General features: G+C 43.7%; 1 protein-coding gene across 1 annotated transcript in view; it reads right to left on the bottom strand.

Moving 5' to 3' along the window:
* Positions 1–696: 696 nt before the first annotated feature.
* Positions 697–19,341, bottom strand: part of COL3A1 (collagen type III alpha 1 chain) — a 60,651-nt gene continuing 42,006 nt past the window's right edge. Inside the window, 29 exon segments of the mRNA XM_068137893.1 lie at positions 697–1,939; positions 3,653–3,895; positions 4,503–4,690; positions 4,921–5,203; positions 6,013–6,120; positions 6,828–6,881; positions 8,381–8,488; positions 8,599–8,652; positions 9,273–9,380; positions 9,560–9,613; positions 10,024–10,131; positions 11,188–11,250; positions 11,252–11,296; positions 11,412–11,573; positions 12,930–12,983; positions 13,469–13,522; positions 13,681–13,788; positions 14,109–14,162; positions 14,746–14,799; positions 14,900–14,953; positions 16,484–16,537; positions 17,066–17,173; positions 17,265–17,363; positions 17,456–17,500; positions 17,702–17,755; positions 18,088–18,141; positions 18,694–18,747; positions 18,876–18,929; positions 19,087–19,185. Coding sequence (XP_067993994.1) covers positions 1,793–1,939; positions 3,653–3,895; positions 4,503–4,690; positions 4,921–5,203; positions 6,013–6,120; positions 6,828–6,881; positions 8,381–8,488; positions 8,599–8,652; positions 9,273–9,380; positions 9,560–9,613; positions 10,024–10,131; positions 11,188–11,250; positions 11,252–11,296; positions 11,412–11,573; positions 12,930–12,983; positions 13,469–13,522; positions 13,681–13,788; positions 14,109–14,162; positions 14,746–14,799; positions 14,900–14,953; positions 16,484–16,537; positions 17,066–17,173; positions 17,265–17,363; positions 17,456–17,500; positions 17,702–17,755; positions 18,088–18,141; positions 18,694–18,747; positions 18,876–18,929; positions 19,087–19,185 — 2,724 coding nt within the window. The 3' untranslated portion in view covers positions 697–1,792.

Raw genomic sequence — 19,341 nt, 5'->3', positions numbered from 1 at the left:
CATCTTTATCAACATGAATGAGGTCTCCTCTTCTCCAAGCTAAAGAGCCCCAGCTCCCTCAGGCTCTCCTCATAAGGAAGATGTTCCACTCCCTTAATCATTTTTGTGGCTCAGTGTTGGAGTCGCTCAAGCAGTTCCCTGAGGTCATTCTGGAACTAAGGGCCTCAGAACTAGACACAATATTCCAGATGTGGCCTCACCAGGGCAGAGTAGATGGGAAAGAACCTCTCTCAACCTACTAACCACAGCCTTTCTAATATACCCCAGAGTGGTGTTGGCCTTCTTGTCCACAAGAGCACATTGCTGGCTCACGGTCAACCTTCCATCCACTAGGACCCCAAGGTCCACTGCTCTCCAACAGGTCCGTCTCCAACCTATACTGATTCAAGGAGTTGTTCTTTCCCCGATGCAAGATTCTACACTTGCTGCTGTTGAATTTCATTCAGTTTCTCCCTGCCCAACTCTCAGCCTGGCCAAGCCTTGCTGAATGGCAGCACAACCCTCTGGTGTGTCAGCCACCCCAGTTTAGTGTCATCAGCAAACTTGCTGGCAGTGGTCTCTGTTCCCTCATCCAGGTCATCAATGAATATACCTTGGTCAAAGCAGTTGAAGCGGTGCCAGAGTTGTGTCTTGCCCTAGTAATTTGTTTGAAGAAAGAGCTAAATACAGTTAAATAAAAAATGCAAAAAAGTCAGGTTTATGAAACAAGAAGTTTTATTAAGATATTTTATGTCTCTGTAAGGAATAGACCAACAACCATATAAAAGCTTACAAAGATGGTTAACCTTCAACACTATTCATGTGTTAACGTGCCAGGAGAGGTTCACAATTTTGCATCTTTATTGACTTTTACAGAGTGAAGGGAGAAAGTTCTCAACTATGACATGCCAATGACAGGAGACATTTCAAATTGCTTTTGGTCTTTTATTTCATTTTTTCTCCTTTCTTTTTTCTTTTCCTTTATTGTATGTTTTAAAGCAAGTCAACAACCCTGACTTGCAGAGTTAGGAGTGAAAAATACATTAGCACCATCGTATTAATCTTTTGAAACACTTCCCTAATTTTAGTGGTCTTGACCAGCAATGACAGGAAAGTAGAGAAGCACCTTTAGATAACAGAATACAATCCAACAACACAAATTATGGTGACTGCTGCTGTGAAGGTATTAAACTCTCAAAATAGGCTAAGTGGTAGAGAAACAACAGACAATTTTCTCCCCAAAAGGGTCCCAATGTGTTTTGATTGCTTGCTTTGATCGATTTGGTTTCGGTTTGACCGATCAGACACATCCCTGTTTCTGTCCGTGTTGAGGTAGTTGAAACAGGGAGGCCTTTCTAGCTTTTATGGACTGCATCTCAGAAAGAAAGGTTAAGCTTTGGTACTGGGAGCAATCAGTGCTTTGGGAATTGGCTTCATCATATTCAACTAATGCTATTAAGTGTTGAAGTTGTATTATAGCACCACGGAGACATGTTTTTGAAGATGGAATTTGGTTAAAAAAAAACAACAAACAAACAAAACCAAAATAGAGCAAAAAAAAAAAAGAAAAAAAAAAAGCATTTTTTACTGTACTTTGTGTAATAGCAAAAGAAAAAAAAACCAAACCAAACAAACCACCCTTCAGAGCAAATTGATTTATATTTCATTTTGGTTTTTTCCCCCCAGAAATTTTGTTAATAAATAACTGGGATATGGATGGGCACCTGTACTAGCTGACAAGGCTAAAACAAAGGAGCACAGTTGGAGTGTGAATCTCTTTGCTGGGATTTCAGAAAAGAGCAGGATCTTTGGTTTATAAGAAGCAGACTGGGCCAATGTCCACGCCGAATTCCTGATCAGGACCACCAATATCTAAAGGTGCAATGTCAACCACAGGCAGCCTCATGGTCTTGCGTGTCCTGTACTCAAAGACAGTCTTACCCCATTCGCCAGTGTGTCTCTGTGGAGTGAAAAGGAAATAGATAAAAGCACATTACAGAAATCACAGAATCACAGAATGTTAGGGGCTGGAAGGGACCTTGAAAGACCAGTCCAGTCCAAGTCCCCTGCCAGAGCAGGATCACCTAGAACAGGTCACACAGGAGCAAATCCAAGCAGGTCTTGAATACCTCCAGAGAGGGAGACTCCACAATGCCCCTGGGCAGCCTGTCCAAGTGTTCTGTCACCCTCACAATGAAAAAAATTTTCCTCCTGTTTCCATGGAACTTCCTATACCTCAACTTCCACCATTGCCCCTTGTGCTGGCATTGGGCATCACCAAGCGGAGCCTGGCTCCAGCCTCTTGCCACTCACCCTTTACAAAAAATCATCTAGTTCCAATCCCCCTGCCACAGGCAGGGATGCCTCACACTAGATCAGATTGCCCAGAGCCACATCCAGCCTGGCCTTCAAAACTTCCAGGGATGGGGCTTCTACCACCTCCCTGGGCAACCTGTTTCAGTGTCTCACCACCCTCATGGGGAAGAACTTCTTCCTAACATCCAATCTGAATCTCCTTGGTTCTAGTTTTGCTCCATTCCCCCTAGTCTTATCATTACCTGACACCCTAAAAAGTCCCTCACCAGCTTTCTTGTAGTCCCCTTCAGATACTGGAAGGCCACAATAAGGTCTCCTCAGAGTCTTCTCTTCTCCAGATTGAATAACCCCAACTCTCTCAGTCTGTCTCCATAGGAGAGCTGCTCCAGCTCTCTGGTGGACCTTTTGTGTGAGGTTCTTGTAGGGTTGTAGACCTTGTGGTTCAGAGAGGATGGGGAAACCCTGATGGACAGTAGAGTACTCTGGAGCAGTGCCAGTGCCCTGATTTAGGACTGCAAAGTCCTCTTCATGCTGGGAGGTGGTAAAAATGGCTAGTCTGTCTGGAATGTGGCTTTGGCCTCAGGAAAAAGTGGCAGCAGTGAGGTAGCTCTTCATGTTCATGCTAAAGGAATGGCCACACGGCAGCTGTAAATGAGGTGTGTTTGATGTCTTCAGTCTCAGGTTTGCTTTGTATGTCAGTAGGTGTTGTGGTTTTGGGACCTTAAACAGCAGGAAGGATAAATTGTGGATGGTATCATGGAATGGTCTGGGGTGGGAGGGACCTCCAAAGATCATTTAGTCCAACTGCAGTTATCTGCAGTAAGGCAGGGCATCCTCAGCTAGATCAGGTGTTCTGTGTTTGTTCCTGACCAGGCTGCAGCTGCTTACAGAGCAGCAAGCTTATTGATGTCATTTATTTCACTGCTCCTACTTTTTCCTCTAGAGATCACAGCACAGTGATGTTGCATCTGCCAAATGCCTATGTTTGCCCCTTACCATAATGATAGCTCAAATCAGCTAGCCTTGAGTTTTTTGTATGACTGAGAGAACTCCTACTATCCTATGTCTTAGAGCTGACAGAGGATGGATCAAAACTGGGTCACTGTGACTTCATTGACTTGGAATGTAAAGCAAGGAGATGCCTGCAAAGCAGAGATGTAAATGGCGTACACCTCACCTTCTGCAGTTGCTGCAGGAATGATATCTCTGGTATGCAGAATCTAAATTTCCCCAGTTAGGTGCAGCTGTGTCCTTTGCTTACCAAAGTCATGCAGAGCTCTTTCTTCCTTTATAATGGGGCTGATGCTCTAGAGAGAATTAATTATTAAGCTACCATACTGAAGTCTCATTTACTTACAGAACAGCCATCTTCCAGAACAGCATAGGTGAATTTGCTGTTTCCTTCAGCCTTGATCTCACTTTCCGTGGAGCTCATCAGTTTCAGAGACTTTTTAACATTCCCACTGGCCTCATCCATGTAGGCAATGCTGTTCTTGCAGTGGTAGGTGATGTTCTGGGAGGCTCGGCTGGAGAGGATGCGCAGGAAGGCCAACTGAACCTCTGAGACGTCCTCTGGCAGCTCAGCGTCGCCGTAGCTGAACTGCAGAATGTGAAACATACACAACAGCGCTTGTGTGATCACCTCTAGGCACAGTCCTATGGAGCTATTATTTCACCCACCAACTGTTCAGCTCAGTTAGATTTCAGGAGTGTTTTGGAGTATACTGGGATGTCCAGGAGGACAGTATGTGTACTGCTTTTGGGCCTGTTAAGTGGTGATCACAGAATTAACCAGGTTGGAAGAGACCTCCAAGATCAAGTCCAACCGATCACCCAAGCCTAACTAATCAACTAGACCATGGCACTAAGTGCCTCATCCAGTCTTTTCTTAAACACCTCCAGGCATGTTGACCCCACCACATTCCTGGGCAGCCCATCCCAATTGCCAGTCTCTCTTTCTGGGAAGAACTTCTGTCTAAGATCAAGCCTAAACTTCCCCTGGTGCAGCTTGAGATTGTGTCCTCTCGTTCTGGTGCTGGTTGCTTTGGGAGAAGAGACCAACTCCCACTTGGCTACGACCTCCCTTCAGGTAGTGGTAGAGAGCAATAAGGTCTCCCCTGAGCCTCCTCTTCTCCAGGCTAAACACCCCCACCCCCCTAAACCTATCCTCACAGGGCTGTGCTCCAGACTCCTCACCAGTGACTTACCTGGAAGCCTCCATTCATAGATTCTCCAAACCAAACGTGTTTCTTCCCACTGCTTTCACTGGTCCACCAGTTTTTCCTTGGCACAGTGCTGGGGGTAGCATTGAGGCATGTCTCACCAGTTTCCATGTTACAGTAGACTTTAATAGCATCCATCTTGCAGCCTTGGTTAGGGTCAATCCAGTACTCTCCTAGAGGTGAAAAAAAAGAAAAAAAAAAAAAAAAGAAAAATTAAAGGGGAAAAAAAAAAAAGAAGTAGCTTAATATATTTAAAGAATAACCTGACTGCATGATGGTCAGACATCTGAGCTGGTCTGGCAATTTTCTGTTGGGGGAGGGGGGTGGTAATTTCAACCCGCCACAAGTATTCAAGATAAAACCCCAGGACCTACTTCCTGGTGAAAATAAAAGCTTAACCTACCGCTCTTGAGCTCGGGATGGCAGAACTTCAGATCCCTGCAGTTCCGAGCTGGATTCTTCCGTGACCCATCCGGGCTGATGATGCTTTCAATCTGGTTGTTGATCGATTTCATGGAAGATACGATCTCGTTCAGGCTGATGTCATTCTCTTTTGGCTCATCTCTGTATTCATACCCATAGCCCACTGGACCTTTTTCACCAGCACCCAGGGCAGCTGCACCACCGCCGCAGCAGGGACCAGGAGGACCAGCAGGACCTGGAAGACCAGGCTGGCCTGGTGGACCCTTAAAATGGAAAAAAAGAAGTGAACATAGTGCTGAGTAGAGATTACAGGTGGAAACTAAAGTCTATGTGGGCCCTAATCTTTGAAAAATGAGAGTCCTCACGTAAACATTTAATGTACTTATTCAGTAAATAATGGCTCCTGGTGTGTATAAACTTCTGTTACGTTTTACAGGCCTTTATTTTCCTAAAAATTGGGATTCTCCTAATTTTGTCAAGCTGTGAGAGCCCTTCTCTTTGCATGGGCTTTGGGAAGGAGAAGGAGCCCTTTCCACCATAATCTGGAGAATAACCCTTTGTTTGCTTTAGAAGAAATGATTATGCCATTTTATAGCTTCCAAGACACAGAGGGAGTCTGTGCTCTGACATGGACCTCCTGCCTCGCCCTTGTATGGAGCAGACTCAGTGCCTGAAACTAACACAACGCCCAGGGCAGCAGTGCTTACACTGACCTACAAATTGTCTGCGTATCCATTACATAAGCCAAAAATGAAGCAGCTAGAAATTATCTTGCCAGCTCTAAGCCCCAGCTAGGCTGCTCCAAGCCCAGTTCCCATGCAAAGCAAGATCAGGGAGCCAGGTGGGAAGGGATAGAGTGAAGGAGAAGTGGTGTATGTGGGGGTGTCCAGCTTGTGCTGTTCAGTTTTATATTGGAGATGCAAGGCATTGTGGGAATGAAATAACATAATTTCCTGTGTCCACCCACTGGGCTGGACTCTCTGGACCTCCTGGAGGTCCTCACTCTGTTTTTTTTTTAAGGCATGCATGTCAAATTATGGCATTGATGGACAATCCCTAAAGATTTACTTACTGCAGGGCCGCTTTCACCTCTGTTACCACGGGGGCCAGGAGGACCAATTGGACCTGGATAGCCACTTCTACCATCTTTTCCAGGTGGCCCAGATGGTCCTGGGGGACCCTAAAACAAGGTTGAACATAAACATTATGGTCAAAATAGTTTAACAGGTAATGTCAAATTCAGAAATACATTGTGTGCTACTTGAAACGTTTCTGTACATTTCAGAATCACAGAATTGTCAGGGCTGGAAGGGACCTCAAGGATCATCCAGTTCCAATCCCCCTGACACAGGCAGGGACACCTCACACTAGAGCAGGTTGCTCATAGCCACATCCAGCCTGGCCTTAAAAACCTCCAGGGATGGGGCTTCTACCACCTCCCTGGGCAGCATGTTCTAATGCCTCACCACCCTCATGGGGAAGAACTTCTTTCCAACATCCAATCTACCCACTTTCAGTTTTGCTTCATTCCCCCTAGTCCTATCACTACCTGACACCCTACAAAGTCCCTCCCCAGCTTTCCTGTAGCCCCCTTCAGATACTGGAAGGCCACAATAAGGTCTCCTCGGAGCCTTCTCCTCTCCAGATTGAACAGCCCCAACTCTCTCAGTCTGTCTCCACAGGAGAGGTGCTCCAGCCCTCTGGTCACCCTCATGGCCCTTCTCTGGTCACGTTCCAGCATTTTATCAAGGTGTTTTCCCTTTCTTCAGCTGTTGCCTGTTAAAATGGTTGATTTAAATGTGTCTTTTTTTTTTTTTTTAATCACCTTTTAAACCACACAGCTCAACTCTTCCTTCACGTTATGCTAAGCAAAGAATTTTTTCTTACCCTTGCACCAGAAGCTCCTGGACTTCCAATTGTTCCTTGTGGACCCAGGGGACCCTGTGAAGATAAGACAAGTAAGTCATACACTTCCCAGTATGGAATTGGCTGGATTTACCTTAAAGAAAGATATTAAAACATCTTTGAGATTATATGAACAAAGTCAGTGAGAGAGAATGGTTGCCAGTCTTTAACCAGCAAGAGCTATCAAATGTTCTCTCTATGAAGAAAATATTAATGATGTGATATCCAGAATGCAACCAACACCAGTGAGCTTTGGGTGATACCTTGCACTCAGAAGAAGAGATCACTCCAGGCTCAAAAAGCTGCAGTTTTACTCATGTTACCAGTAAAGTTCTTTAGATAACTTGGCAAACACTTTTGTCTCCAAATGCATTAAAAAAAGTAACTAAAATAGCTCTATTTCTGCACAGCCAAGGGCTAAGTCATAAGTTTAAACGTTATGGAGCATTGTTCTGTCACAGTGTTAATGAGAATTTATCAGATGATTGCTTTTTCATTCATGTTACACAGGTTATATTGTGTGGTTAAACAGGGTGATCTTGGTGGTATGATAGTAAACATCCATCTTTTTGCTGCCATTGATAGATGGGTTGAGTGAGTTTTGCTTTCTTGATTCTCACTTGTACCATGAGTGTTTTTTTCAGTAGAAATTGTACTTGTCATAAACACCTAACCTGTGCCTGTCTGTTACCCTTCAGTTCTCTTAGATATTAACCACGGAATCACAGAATGGCTTAGGTTGGAAGGGGTCTTAGAGATCATCTGCACCAACCTCCCCACTACAGGCAGGGACATCTCTCAACTAGACTCATCCAGCCTGGCCTTGAACAGGGAAGAGGCATCCACAACCTCCCTGGGCAACCTATTCCAGAGTCTCACCACCCTCATACTGAAGAACTTCTTCCTAAGATCCAGTCTAAACTTACTCTCACTCATCTTAAAACTGTTCCCCCTTGTCCTATGACTAGGCACCCTTATGGAAAGTCCTTTTTCAGCCTTCCTGTAAGATCCCATCAGGCAGCCTTAAGAAGCTAGATTAAGAATGGTTTGAAATGGTAATGTAGTTAACAATCTCTTGCCTGTTTTGCCCTAATAAAGTTGCTCAGCAGAAGAGGGACGTTTGGCCTCTGAACTTTGCTATGAGCTTAGTTCTCTCTCTAGCACAGATTTCTAGGAAGTATGGATATTTCAATCCTCAATGCTATGTTTTATAATTTAATCAGGAGTAGCCTATAGAAATGAATGCCAAAAATGTTTGATCCAGACAAAAGCAGATGCACAGCTGAAAGGCATTACAGCAAACTCAGCTTTATCTCCTAACAGCTTCTTCCAGTTCTTTATTACTGCTTATTTCAGGGTGATCCAGGGAATCTGGACTTTTGAACACATTTCACAATCAAGTTACACAAGTTATTTGGAATTAATTGTTTTTCTTCTTGCCTCAGTAAATCAGTTAAGGTGAACTTGTTACCTGGGACCTAACCCACAGAAACTAAGAACAGATGTCATTTCCAACTCAACGAAAAAATACTCACAGGGGGACCAGGGAGACCAGGTGTACCAGGAAATCCTCTATGACCTTTTATGCCGGTGCTGCCTCGTTCACCAGGTTCACCTTTATCACCACGAGGACCTTGAGGACCCTATAAGAATAGGTTTGCAATTAAAGGAATATATAAAGAAATGAGAGAAATGCCCAAATAACAGGAGACAGTGAGTGTGTGGTAGCTCAAACACTTTAAACATGACTTACAGCAGGACCACGAGCACCAGCAGGACCGCTAGAGCCAGGGGGGCCAGGTGGACCCTGTGACACAAAAAGAAGAAGATGGTATGGATAGAGTTGCCTAGGAGCTTTTTTACTTCCACATAAGTAGTATATTCAAAACCAGCAGCTGTTTGGAAACAAAGGGAAGCTACACACACACACACATAGTCAAGTCAGCAAGAACATTGGCCAGTGCCTTTTTCTACCAATGTTAGACTTACTCAGCTTGTTGTAGGCACTGATACAGATCTCTCTGTCTTTTTTGAGGTTCTCAGTGCTCAGGCTGTGCTGCTGTCAACACTTCTCAGAAATCATCTGAAGACTTCCAAAGTTACTCCCTTAGTTTAAATAAATGACATCACTTGTGCTGCATGAGCACCAGATGAGATGGAAATTCAGATAGGGCCTGGTGGGATGATGCGCTTTTTGGCATCCTAAGGAGTATGTGGATTTGGAGCTTAATTTCTATACAGTTATCAGGAACATAAACTCTGATGTCTTTCCCCTTGATACTCTTATAAAAGAGGTCCTCAGTGCCAAGAAACTATGGCAGTAACAAATGTATGACTCTTCCAAACACTCACTTTACTCCTGAGTGAAATAGGCTGTGCATAGGAAAGGCAGGTAAAGAAGCAGTAAGCTATTTACTTTGGTCTCACCTGGAATCCTCTTTCACCAGCTTTTCCAGGAGCACCACTGGTACCTGCAGGTCCAGGGTGACCAGGAGGTCCGGGAGGGCCAGGAGAGCCATTTTCACCACGGTCACCCTGCAGAGAGTGACAGTTGACAGGATAATAAATATGATGTTTTACAGAACTACAACATACAGAATACATTCAATGGAGCCCAAGAGATTCCAGGAATAAGTTACATAGCACAGGACTATGTGTATTGTCATCTCCACACAGCATTTAATAACAATCTAAAGATACTGGTGATTCCTTACTTTGCCTCCTGGGGATCCATCACGTCCAGGCGAGCCATCTGAGCCAGGGTTACCCTGAGGAAAAAGAGTGATACAGTTTGGTCATAAACTGGATGAAGTGCAGACAGCTTGTTTTCCAGTAAGCTTAAATAGTGCTCAAAGAAAGGCAGAGTTTTCAAGAAAGAATTCCTGGAGGTGGAGCAGCCCATAAAAGGTCTGTAAGACCCATACTGTTTTATAGGCATAGAGGTTGTGCAGCCTCTTGTTCAGTTCCAGGTGAGACAGATTTTTTTACTACCCAGAGGTAGTTATAGTTATAGCAGAGAAAGCAGGCTACACCCCCTTACATGTGAACATAACCTACCCCGGCCCCTTTGCATCAGGCACTTGAGGGAGGCTTTGGGAATCTTGAATTATATTTACTCTCTGATCCTCCTGTTTGTCCCTCACAACCTAGTAGAAAGGTCTAACACATCTCTACTCACGTCTCTGCCAGGTTCTCCAGGTAAGCCTCTTTGTCCAATAGGTCCTTGTGGACCAGGAGCACCACGTTCTCCTGGGATACCATTGGTGCCTGGTTTACCATCTTCACCCTGAACACAAAAGAGGAAATATTTTGTTTCAGACACTGAAACACCATCATATTAGACATCATCAAATGAATATGGCATGAGTATGAAGGAGACACAATCAAGTGAAGAGCCAGTTTGACTTTGGTGATTGTGAATACTCAAGAAAGAGAAAAGCTTGGCTAAACTGGTTTCTCTTCATTGCTGGTAATGTTCATGCAAGGTCTTTGACCCTGAGTAATGTTCCTTATTGTTTTGTTATCTAAGGAATAATAAATGGATATGTCTCTTCTGATGTAACACCCCCCCCCCAAAAAAAAAAAACCCAAAACACAACAACCCACCACCCAAAACCCACAAAACAACCCCAAAGCAGTTAAGAAAAACATACAAATCCATCTCTGTTTTAGTGTTAACACACAAACCAAGCCTTACACCAACTTTCCTGGAAGGAAGTGGAAGTGTCTTTCTGTTTGGGTCATAGCATTTAAGCAAGAAACATACTGAGATTTAAGCAAAGATAAACAACTTGCAGTATGTGAAACTATGACTCAAATCTTGCCTGGAGGGGAGTTTATAGGCCCTGATCCTCCTTAAGTGGGTGAAGCTGATTATATACTTCTAGATAACCTAGTCCAGAAGTCTTGGTAACAGGGATTAAAGACAACCTCATGCTCCACAGCTGCTGGTGTCCAGACATTTTAAAGCCTGACTTTACTGATATAAATAGAAATGACTGTCAATTCTGCAGTCTCTGGACTAGGAAGCATCAAACAAGCCCAAAGCATGCTCATTATTAGTAGCTTCTTTAATGTAAGGGTGATGGAACATTGGAACAGGCTGCCCAGAGAGATTATGGAGTCTTCTTCTCTAGAGACTTTCAAACCCCTGCTGCATGCTTTCCCATGTGGCCTGCCCTAGGTGATGCTGCTTTGGCATGGGGGGTTGGACTAGATTGTCTCCAGAGGTCCCTCCCAACCCCTACCATTCTATGCTTCTCTGATTTTTGTATCCCTAAGCTATTTTTAGCAGGTCATTGTGCTAGCTTTGAGGCTATTGCTGCAGTGAACATGCTCTCACCTTGGCACCTGCCATACCAGGTGGACCACTGGGGCCACGCAGCCCTGGCAAACCCGTGTTACCCCCGGCCGCCGACGATGCCTTGAGGACCTGGTTCCCCTGGTGCACCCTGTTTAAGAAAAGGTCAGAGCAGTCAAAACTGAGCATCTTTGACATTCAGTTGGTGACTTCTTATTCTTGACAGACTTAATCCACGTCCAATCCCTGGCTGAACATGTGCTTACCCTTTCTCCTCGTGCACCAGGTGGCCCTTTCTCTCCTGGTGCGCCAGGTTCACCTCTTATTCCAGCAGGTCCTGGACCACCAGGAGAACCAGCACTACCAGGGGGTCCAGGAGGCCCATCCTTGCCTGCAGGCCCTGCATTACCAGGGGGTCCTGGACTGCCCTAAAAATAATTTGAAAAAGAAGAGGGTGAGCTGTATTATCTAAAACAGTAGCACACGCTTGCTGTATTGATGTTTTCAGGCTTGAGTCATTGCCTCAGAGTGGATTTAGGGCCCAACATTTATGTATCTAACTTGGATCTGGTCTTATAAAGAGAATCCTTTCACTTACCTTTTTTTTCTCCCTGCTGCCACAACATAAGGTTTGCCTAATGGAACATCTGCACATTTTGGATACCCAGTGGTTGTAATATATACAACTCAGGATAAACATTCCTTGCCCTCTGCTCTGCCACAAAATTTTGAGATAGTAGCAGAGCCTGAAAATGTCTTCAATTACTCAGACCATATATCTTTAAGGTTGGTGTCTTAGACACATGAAGAATGACTTTCACTAAAACTCTTAGCTTAGCCAATCAATGGACAGAATTGAGGCCTTGAATAGCAGAGTCTAGTTGAGAGGTGTCCCGGCCCATGGAAAGGGGGTTGAGTAAATGATTGTTAAGATCCTCTCCAACTTAAGCCATGCTATGATTCTATGACATTGACTTTAATGATACCTTAAATAAAACCCCACTCTTTAGTCAGGAATATTCTAATTTGTATCTATCTGTAACTATAAGACAGTATGTGAAAAACTGCTCATTCAAATAGAGGATTGACAGCTGGCTGAACATGAGCCAGCAGTGTGCCCAGGTGGCCAGGAAGGCCAATGGCATCCTGGCCTGCATCAAGAACAGTGTGGCCAGCAGGAGCAGGGAAGTCATTGTGCCCCTGTACTCAGCACCGGTTAGGCCACACCTTGAGTACTGTGTCCAGTCCCTCAACTTAAGAAGGACACTGAGACTCTTGAACGTGTCCAGAGAAGGGCAATGAGGCTGGGGAGAGGCCTCGAGCACAAACCCTATGAGGAGAGGCTGAGGGAGCTGGGGTTGTTTAGCCTGGAGAAGAGGAGGATCAGGGGAGACCTTATTGCTGTCTACAACTACCAGAAGGGAGGTTGTAGCCAGGAGGGGGTTGGTCTCTTCTCCCAGGCAACCAGTGTCAGAACAAGAGGACACAGTCTCAAGCTGTGCCAGGGGAAGTTTAGACTCGAGGTGAGGAGAAAGTTCTTCCCAGAGAGAGTTGATAGTCATTGGAATGTGCTGTCCAGGGAGGTGGTGGAGTCACCATCCCTCGAGGTGTTCAAGAGGGGATTGGATGTGGCACTTGGTGCCACGGTTTAGTAGTCATGAGGTGTTGGGTGACAGGTTGGACTTGATCTTTGAGGTCTTTTCCAACCTTATTGATTCTATGATTCTATGTCCATATACATCCCCAAGGTAAGAATAAAAGGAAAGAGGTATAAGATATCTTACATTGTTACCGGGGGGACCGGGCAGACCACGAGCACCAGGGAAACCAGCAGCACCCTAGAAGAAATTGACAATTTTAGTTGTCATTTTCTGAAATCTGGAACAACTTGATCAAAGTCATTTTTACATAACCTTGAATTAGATTTAGCTGGTTTGCTTAAGACCTCATTTAAATGTCAACAATGTACAAACATTGAAAATTGATTCAGTTTTTGCCAGGAAAGGTCCCATATGTTCCTCAAAAGTCAACTAATGGGCTCTAAGAAACTTGGCTAAGATGGTATCTAAATCAAATAACTGTTGAGATAAGCCCTGTTGGAGCTTTGGATCATTGTGCCAACACCTGTTTTGGCACCTTACTCATATTACAGTCAGTGTGATCCAGATCACTAAACACCTCAACTTTAATTACTCCTTCTGGAACACTTTCATTATTTCTGAACTGTCGGTATCAAAATCACTGAAGGTTTTGTTTTTCATTTACATCACATGTTTGCTGTAATAGATGCATTTATCAGTGACTAAATCAGAGAGACACTCACAGGGCCTCCAGGAGATCCACGGTCTCCTTTTATTCCTTGGGGACCAGGTGGACCCTACATGGAAAGAAATAGATAAAGCAAATTATTTGGTGAATAATTTAAAATCATAAGAAGTGTCATTAAGCTTCAGACAGTTTAAATGCTTGCACTTGGGCCCAGACACCTTTAGACTGAGGGAGAACTTCTAGCAACAAGGAACAGCAAAAACTTACTGGTGCACCAGGACCACCTTGTGGACCTGCAGCTCCAGGGGGTCCAGCCTCTCCTCTTAGACCAGGGGGGCCTCTTTCTCCTTTCCCACCAGGTTCCCCATTTTGGCCCTGTAGAAAAAATACCACATCATGACTCCAAAAATATAAATGATATGACTGTAATGAGAAATTTTATCCAGATACTCTTCTGAAGGGAATTTAAATATTCAATTTAATGCAAGTTAAGTTGAACTCTAAAAGTCTCCCAGTACAGGAAGGGAAGGCTAAAGAAATGTTGCTTTGTGAGTGATTGAATACAGAAAGAGTGGCAAAGGGATCAAATATATGTAGTATGGATGTTAAAGGGGTTACAGCAAACCTATCTGAGAGTGGACGAACCAAGAGAAACTGATAATCACATTCAATTGCTTTTAAGTAGTTTTACTCACTGGAGCTCCAGGGAAGCCAGCAGGTCCAGGAAGACCTTGTTCTCCTCGTTCACCCTGTAGAAAATCAGCAATGGAAGAGGTTAAGAAGAAAGTCTTCACTTTCCTCATTAGAGAACACTCCCCTGAATACCACTTAACTTTCTTTGTCTTATCAGACTTTGAAGAAAACCAAACCAAACCCAAAACAAAAGCTGCTCCTGAGCTTTCAAAACAGCTGTTCAGAAATTATCTGATCATTTTCTTAAACGTGACAAACTGATTTCACTTCCAACTTCATAAACCCTGAGCCCACACCCAAGTGAGATCCAACTGTGCTGTTTTATCAATCTAAAGACTAAAGATAAAAGCATTTTTTAAAGTTGACTTAACTGTAATATAAGCTGGAAACAACTATTGCTCCCAGTCTTGCCCTGCCCTGTCACCACAGCCCTCTGACCTCCTTACAGTGTTAACAGCACCACTTTTCTGAAGTCCTTAGCACCTGTAAATCACAAGAGCCAACACAAGCTGCATGTGCTTGGTTTATTTTGAACTCAAGCCACATGTGTTCCTGATAGGGTAGGTGCAACGTTTATGCCTGTTCTAGGCTAAAGGAGCCATACTAAATTTATACTAGAGGAAAAGTACAATCACTTACAGGACCACCACGGGAGCCCACTGGACCTGGGGCACCTGCTGGACCAGTCTCTCCCTGTAAGGAACAAGAATGATTACTAAATGTTTTCCTTCTCACGAGACAGCCACCAGTGTGACTCTACAGGATCAAACATCATTCATAGAGGTTGCTTTACCTTGTCTCCAGGTGGGCCAGCAGGACCAGGAGGGCCGATGGGGCCTACGTTACCCTAAACAATTAGAAAATAATCTATTTTGTATCATGACAGTGTAATTTCCTCCATTTTAATCAACCACATTTACTATCCAGTCTAAACAGGCTGCTAAATGTATTTAAATGGAAATAAGTCTACAATGCCAATGTGGGGTTGCACACTGTATTTTGGGACAGTGCTCCAATATCATCCCATACTGCAGTGTGAGAGAGCTCCAGCTCATTGATTCATTCCCCCCCCCCCCCCCCCATCTAAATCTAATCCAAACCCACCTGAGGTTTATAGGTCTCTTTATATGGCAGGCAATAAATGTTATCCATTGCCCTAACTTTTCATATAGATTATCAGTCCACATTGCTTCAGTTTTTAAGGCCAGGCTGGATGTGGCTCTGGGCAACCTGATCTAGTGTGAGGTGTCCCTGCCCATGGCAGGGGTGGTGAAACTGGATGATCCTTGAGGTCCTTTCCAACCTTGACAATTCTGTGATGATTCTGTACATGTTCAACCTCTCTTGACTAGCTCCCTGACATTTTTATTTCTTCAGAATGTAATGCTCACCTTATACTGCAATTTTATGTATTATCCCTCAATATCTTGATGTCTATGGAATCATAAAATGGTTTGGGTAGGAAGGGACTTTCAAAGGTCCAACCCTCTCTGCAATGAACAGGGACATCCTCCACCATATCAGGTTGCCCAGAGCCCTGTCAAGCCTCCCTCACCTTGAATATGTCCAAGGAGGGGGCCTCAACTACCTCCCTGGGCAACCTGTTCCAGTGTTTCACTGGTAAAGACCTTACTCCTAATGTCTAACCTAAATCTACTCTTTAGATTCAAACAGTTGCCCCTCATTCTATCACTGCAGGCCTTTGTAGAGTCCTTTTCCAGCTTTCTTGCAGGCCCCCTTCAGGTGGTGGAAGGCTGCTATTAGGTTTGCCTGGAGTGTTCTCTTCAGAGAATGAACCACCACAGCTCCCTCAGCCTCTCCTTATAGGAGAGGTGCTTCAGCCCCCTGATCATTTTCATGGCCCTCCTCTGGACCTGCTCCATCAGGTCCATGTGCTTGTGTTGAGGGCACCAGCATGTACTCATTAGATATATTTCAAGTGTCTATTTTATGTGCATACATCATATACATATATCAGATACAGTAACCTGTGGCTGTACTCTGTATAAGAATACTTACTACCATGATGTTGTCTTGTATTTCTTTATCACCAGCATTTTCCTCATCAGTCAGCTAGATTTAGGAAACTAGGAACATCTTCTCTACTTTTGTATTGCTGCTTTGCCTCCCCAAAAAATTAGTCCAAATTAATTGTAATCTTCTGCTTGCAAAAAGTTCTATTATATCTAGCCAGAAAGCTGCAATCACAAAACCCAGTATTAAGTCTAATACACAAAACCAGTTTGGCACTGCTGGGATGTAATACAGTGGGATTAGTACTTTACCTCTCCTGGTCTTTATTCACTGTTAGTTTACTCATAAGTGTAGACTATGTGAAGCTAATTGATAAACTGCTAGATGGTCAAAGGCTACTCACTCTCTCTCCTCTTGCACCAGGAATGCCATCAGCACCTTTGCCACCAGGTTCTCCCTAACAGGAATAAAACATACAAAGCATTAAAACAGAAGGCAAGCATAAGGGGAGGGAGAGAAGAATGAAAACATTATTGTGGAGAGGATCTCATACTGAGGATATCTCTCTAACCGTATTTCCTCATTGTGATCATGAGTGCAAAATTGGGGATGACATTCTGCTCAGTATTCAGCAACAGATACTGAATACTTTGGTGGAGAAAACCACCAAAGTGATTCACAATGAAGTCTATACCAAACTATTTGCCCATGGCACAGACTGTTTTCATTGTTTATTAGCTTCATTAGATCTGTTTGGATATACGCTTCCCCAAAGAGGTCTAGCACAGCAGAATATCTAAGCTTCTATTAAACCAGGGGGAAAATCCTTTCTTTTTCAACATATAGAACCCTTATCACACTACTAAGTCAACAGTACTGCTACACAGTCAGCACCTCTGAAATCAAGCCAGCAGTGAAGTTATGAACAAATTCAGTGCCCTGTGAGAAGCTAACACTAAATTAGCATAAAATGTGGGTGTGTTACCTTATCTCCTTTTGGTCCAGGACTTCCAGAAGCTCCTCTTTCTCCAGGCATTCCCTGTAAGCCAGGCAGCCCTGTGCCTCCAGGGGCACCAGGAGGTCCGGGAGGACCCTAAAGAGTAGCAAAAAGTAGTTAGGGAAACAAACAAACAAAACTAGAATACCAGGCGTAAGAGTGGGAAAATAAGCAAGTCTGTGGATACCTTGGCACCTTCTGAGCCAGCAGGACCTGGCCCACCTCTTGCTCCAGTAGGTCCTGGGGGGCCAGGTGCACCTCGTTCACCTGGGATACCATTTTCACCCTGTGCCAAAGAAATGTGTTATTGCTTGCTTTCAGGCTCACAGTTTGTTAACTCACTTGTGTCATTAGAGAACCCATTGCTGTATGATTTACCTTAGGGCCTGGGAAGCCGGGTCCTCCAATTTCACCTTTTGGTCCCTGTTTATGAGAAAATTAAATGCAATTTATCCATGCCCTTTACTTAGTGATTCTACATTATGATTAGCACCCTGTTTCTCTGGTCTATTATCCCTAAAACCAGATTTCTCTGAAGAATGCTAATAGTGAATTTGGAAACATAATCTAGGAAGTACTTTTCATGTACTTTTTTGTTACTTAAAGAAAGGAATTCCAACTTACCGGTTCTCCAGGCTTTCCATTCTCCCCAGCTGGTCCTGGTCCACCAGGCAATCCCTATGTGAAGGAACAACATTATCATTCATATTACATAGATAAATCATTCTGTTTCTTATCTAGCATTTTTTTTTGGCACTTAGGAGTTCCCAACTCCTTCCAATTCCTCTACAAAGGAGGAGGTACTCATTTGATAAGGAGAGGTTTTCTGCAACATGATCTACTGAGCCAGCCTCTGGTTTGCAACTATGAAATACTAGGCAATAAGTTTTGTTATTTTGTATTTTTTTTGGCTGATGTGTCTTACTTCTTACTTCAAAAATATGATGACATGCACCCTAATGAAATTGTTTAGATGTTTCAGAAAACAATCAATAATCAACACACAGCACCTGGAGGCCAGGTGGACCTGATGGTCCTGGTTCTCCTCTCTCCCCAGAAGCACCCTGCAACCAAATAAAGAGAGGGGAAAACATAAAATGAAATTGCCTGAGAACTTTGCAACACAGAAACACCACCACGCCACCACTAATCTATATGTCCTTATCTTCATTTGGTGCACACTGCACAATCCCAAGGCTAATGTATTGTGGTGTTCTGGCATTCACTTTCTTCACTCCAACTGTTAGATGCAATTCAGCAGTCACATTTGTACTTGATACTAATTTGAAATGCTATAAAGGTTAAAGGGAGCAATAATCAGCTTCACTTTGAAAAGATGATACACCTCCCAAAGCTCTAAATTGACTTTTCATTTCAACTTAGACCAGGTATACCCAACTCAGGTTTTGAGTATTAATTTATTAAACAAAGTTTTGAGTATTAATTTATTAAAACAATGATAAGGGAGAGGTCTTCTATTGGCCATCATGAAAGCACATTTCTTTATATCATGAAAAATATTCTCCTTCTCCTAAATTCACAGTCTCTATCCATAGATGTCAGACCACTTTGGCAATAAATGATAATTGCCTTAATTATGGCACTACCACACTTACAGTAGGTCCAGGAGGACCAGGGAGGCCAACATCACCGTTCTTCCCAGCAGGCCCCTATGCAAAGACAAAATCAGGCTATGGTTATGGGTTGATAAAATTTTTAGAAGACTCAGCAAATTATTATCAATTAATATTATGTATGCCATTATTAGGTTATTGAACAAAGTGTTAATGAGACTTACAGGTGTTCCAGGTGGTCCTCCAGGGCCTCTTTCTCCATTCTTGCCTGGTGCACCCTTACAAAAGAGAAAGATCACACGTAAAATACTTGTTTTGCTCAGCATGGAGTAACCTAAAGCTGCAGCATGGGATATAACCTTACTATGGAGCAATTTATTCTAACATTTGACTGGCCAAGCATAACCACAAGAGAATTGAAGCAATCCCACTCACCTCATTGCCTTTAGGACCAGGGAAACCCATCACACCTGGCTGACCCCGTGGACCTGGAGGGCCAGGTGGACCAGAGCGACCAGATTCACCCTGGCTACCCTGGGATAAGGGAAAAAAAGAAATGAAGATATGACATCAGCCTCATTAAAGAGTGAGGGTGAGATCAGGCTGAAGACACTGTCATTCAAAGTTTATTATGTGTTTGTGTATTAGCTAAGCTTCTGAATACTCTGGGTTTTAAACAGCATTAAATGA

The sequence above is a fragment of the Melanerpes formicivorus genome, unplaced genomic scaffold, assembly GCF_026170545.1.
Source record: "Melanerpes formicivorus ecotype bairdi unplaced genomic scaffold, bMelFor1.0.p_v2 SCAF_5, whole genome shotgun sequence".
NCBI lineage: Eukaryota > Metazoa > Chordata > Aves > Piciformes > Picidae > Melanerpes > Melanerpes formicivorus.
Note: the sequence above shows the minus strand (reverse complement) of the source record. Positions and strands in the feature narration are given on the sequence as shown.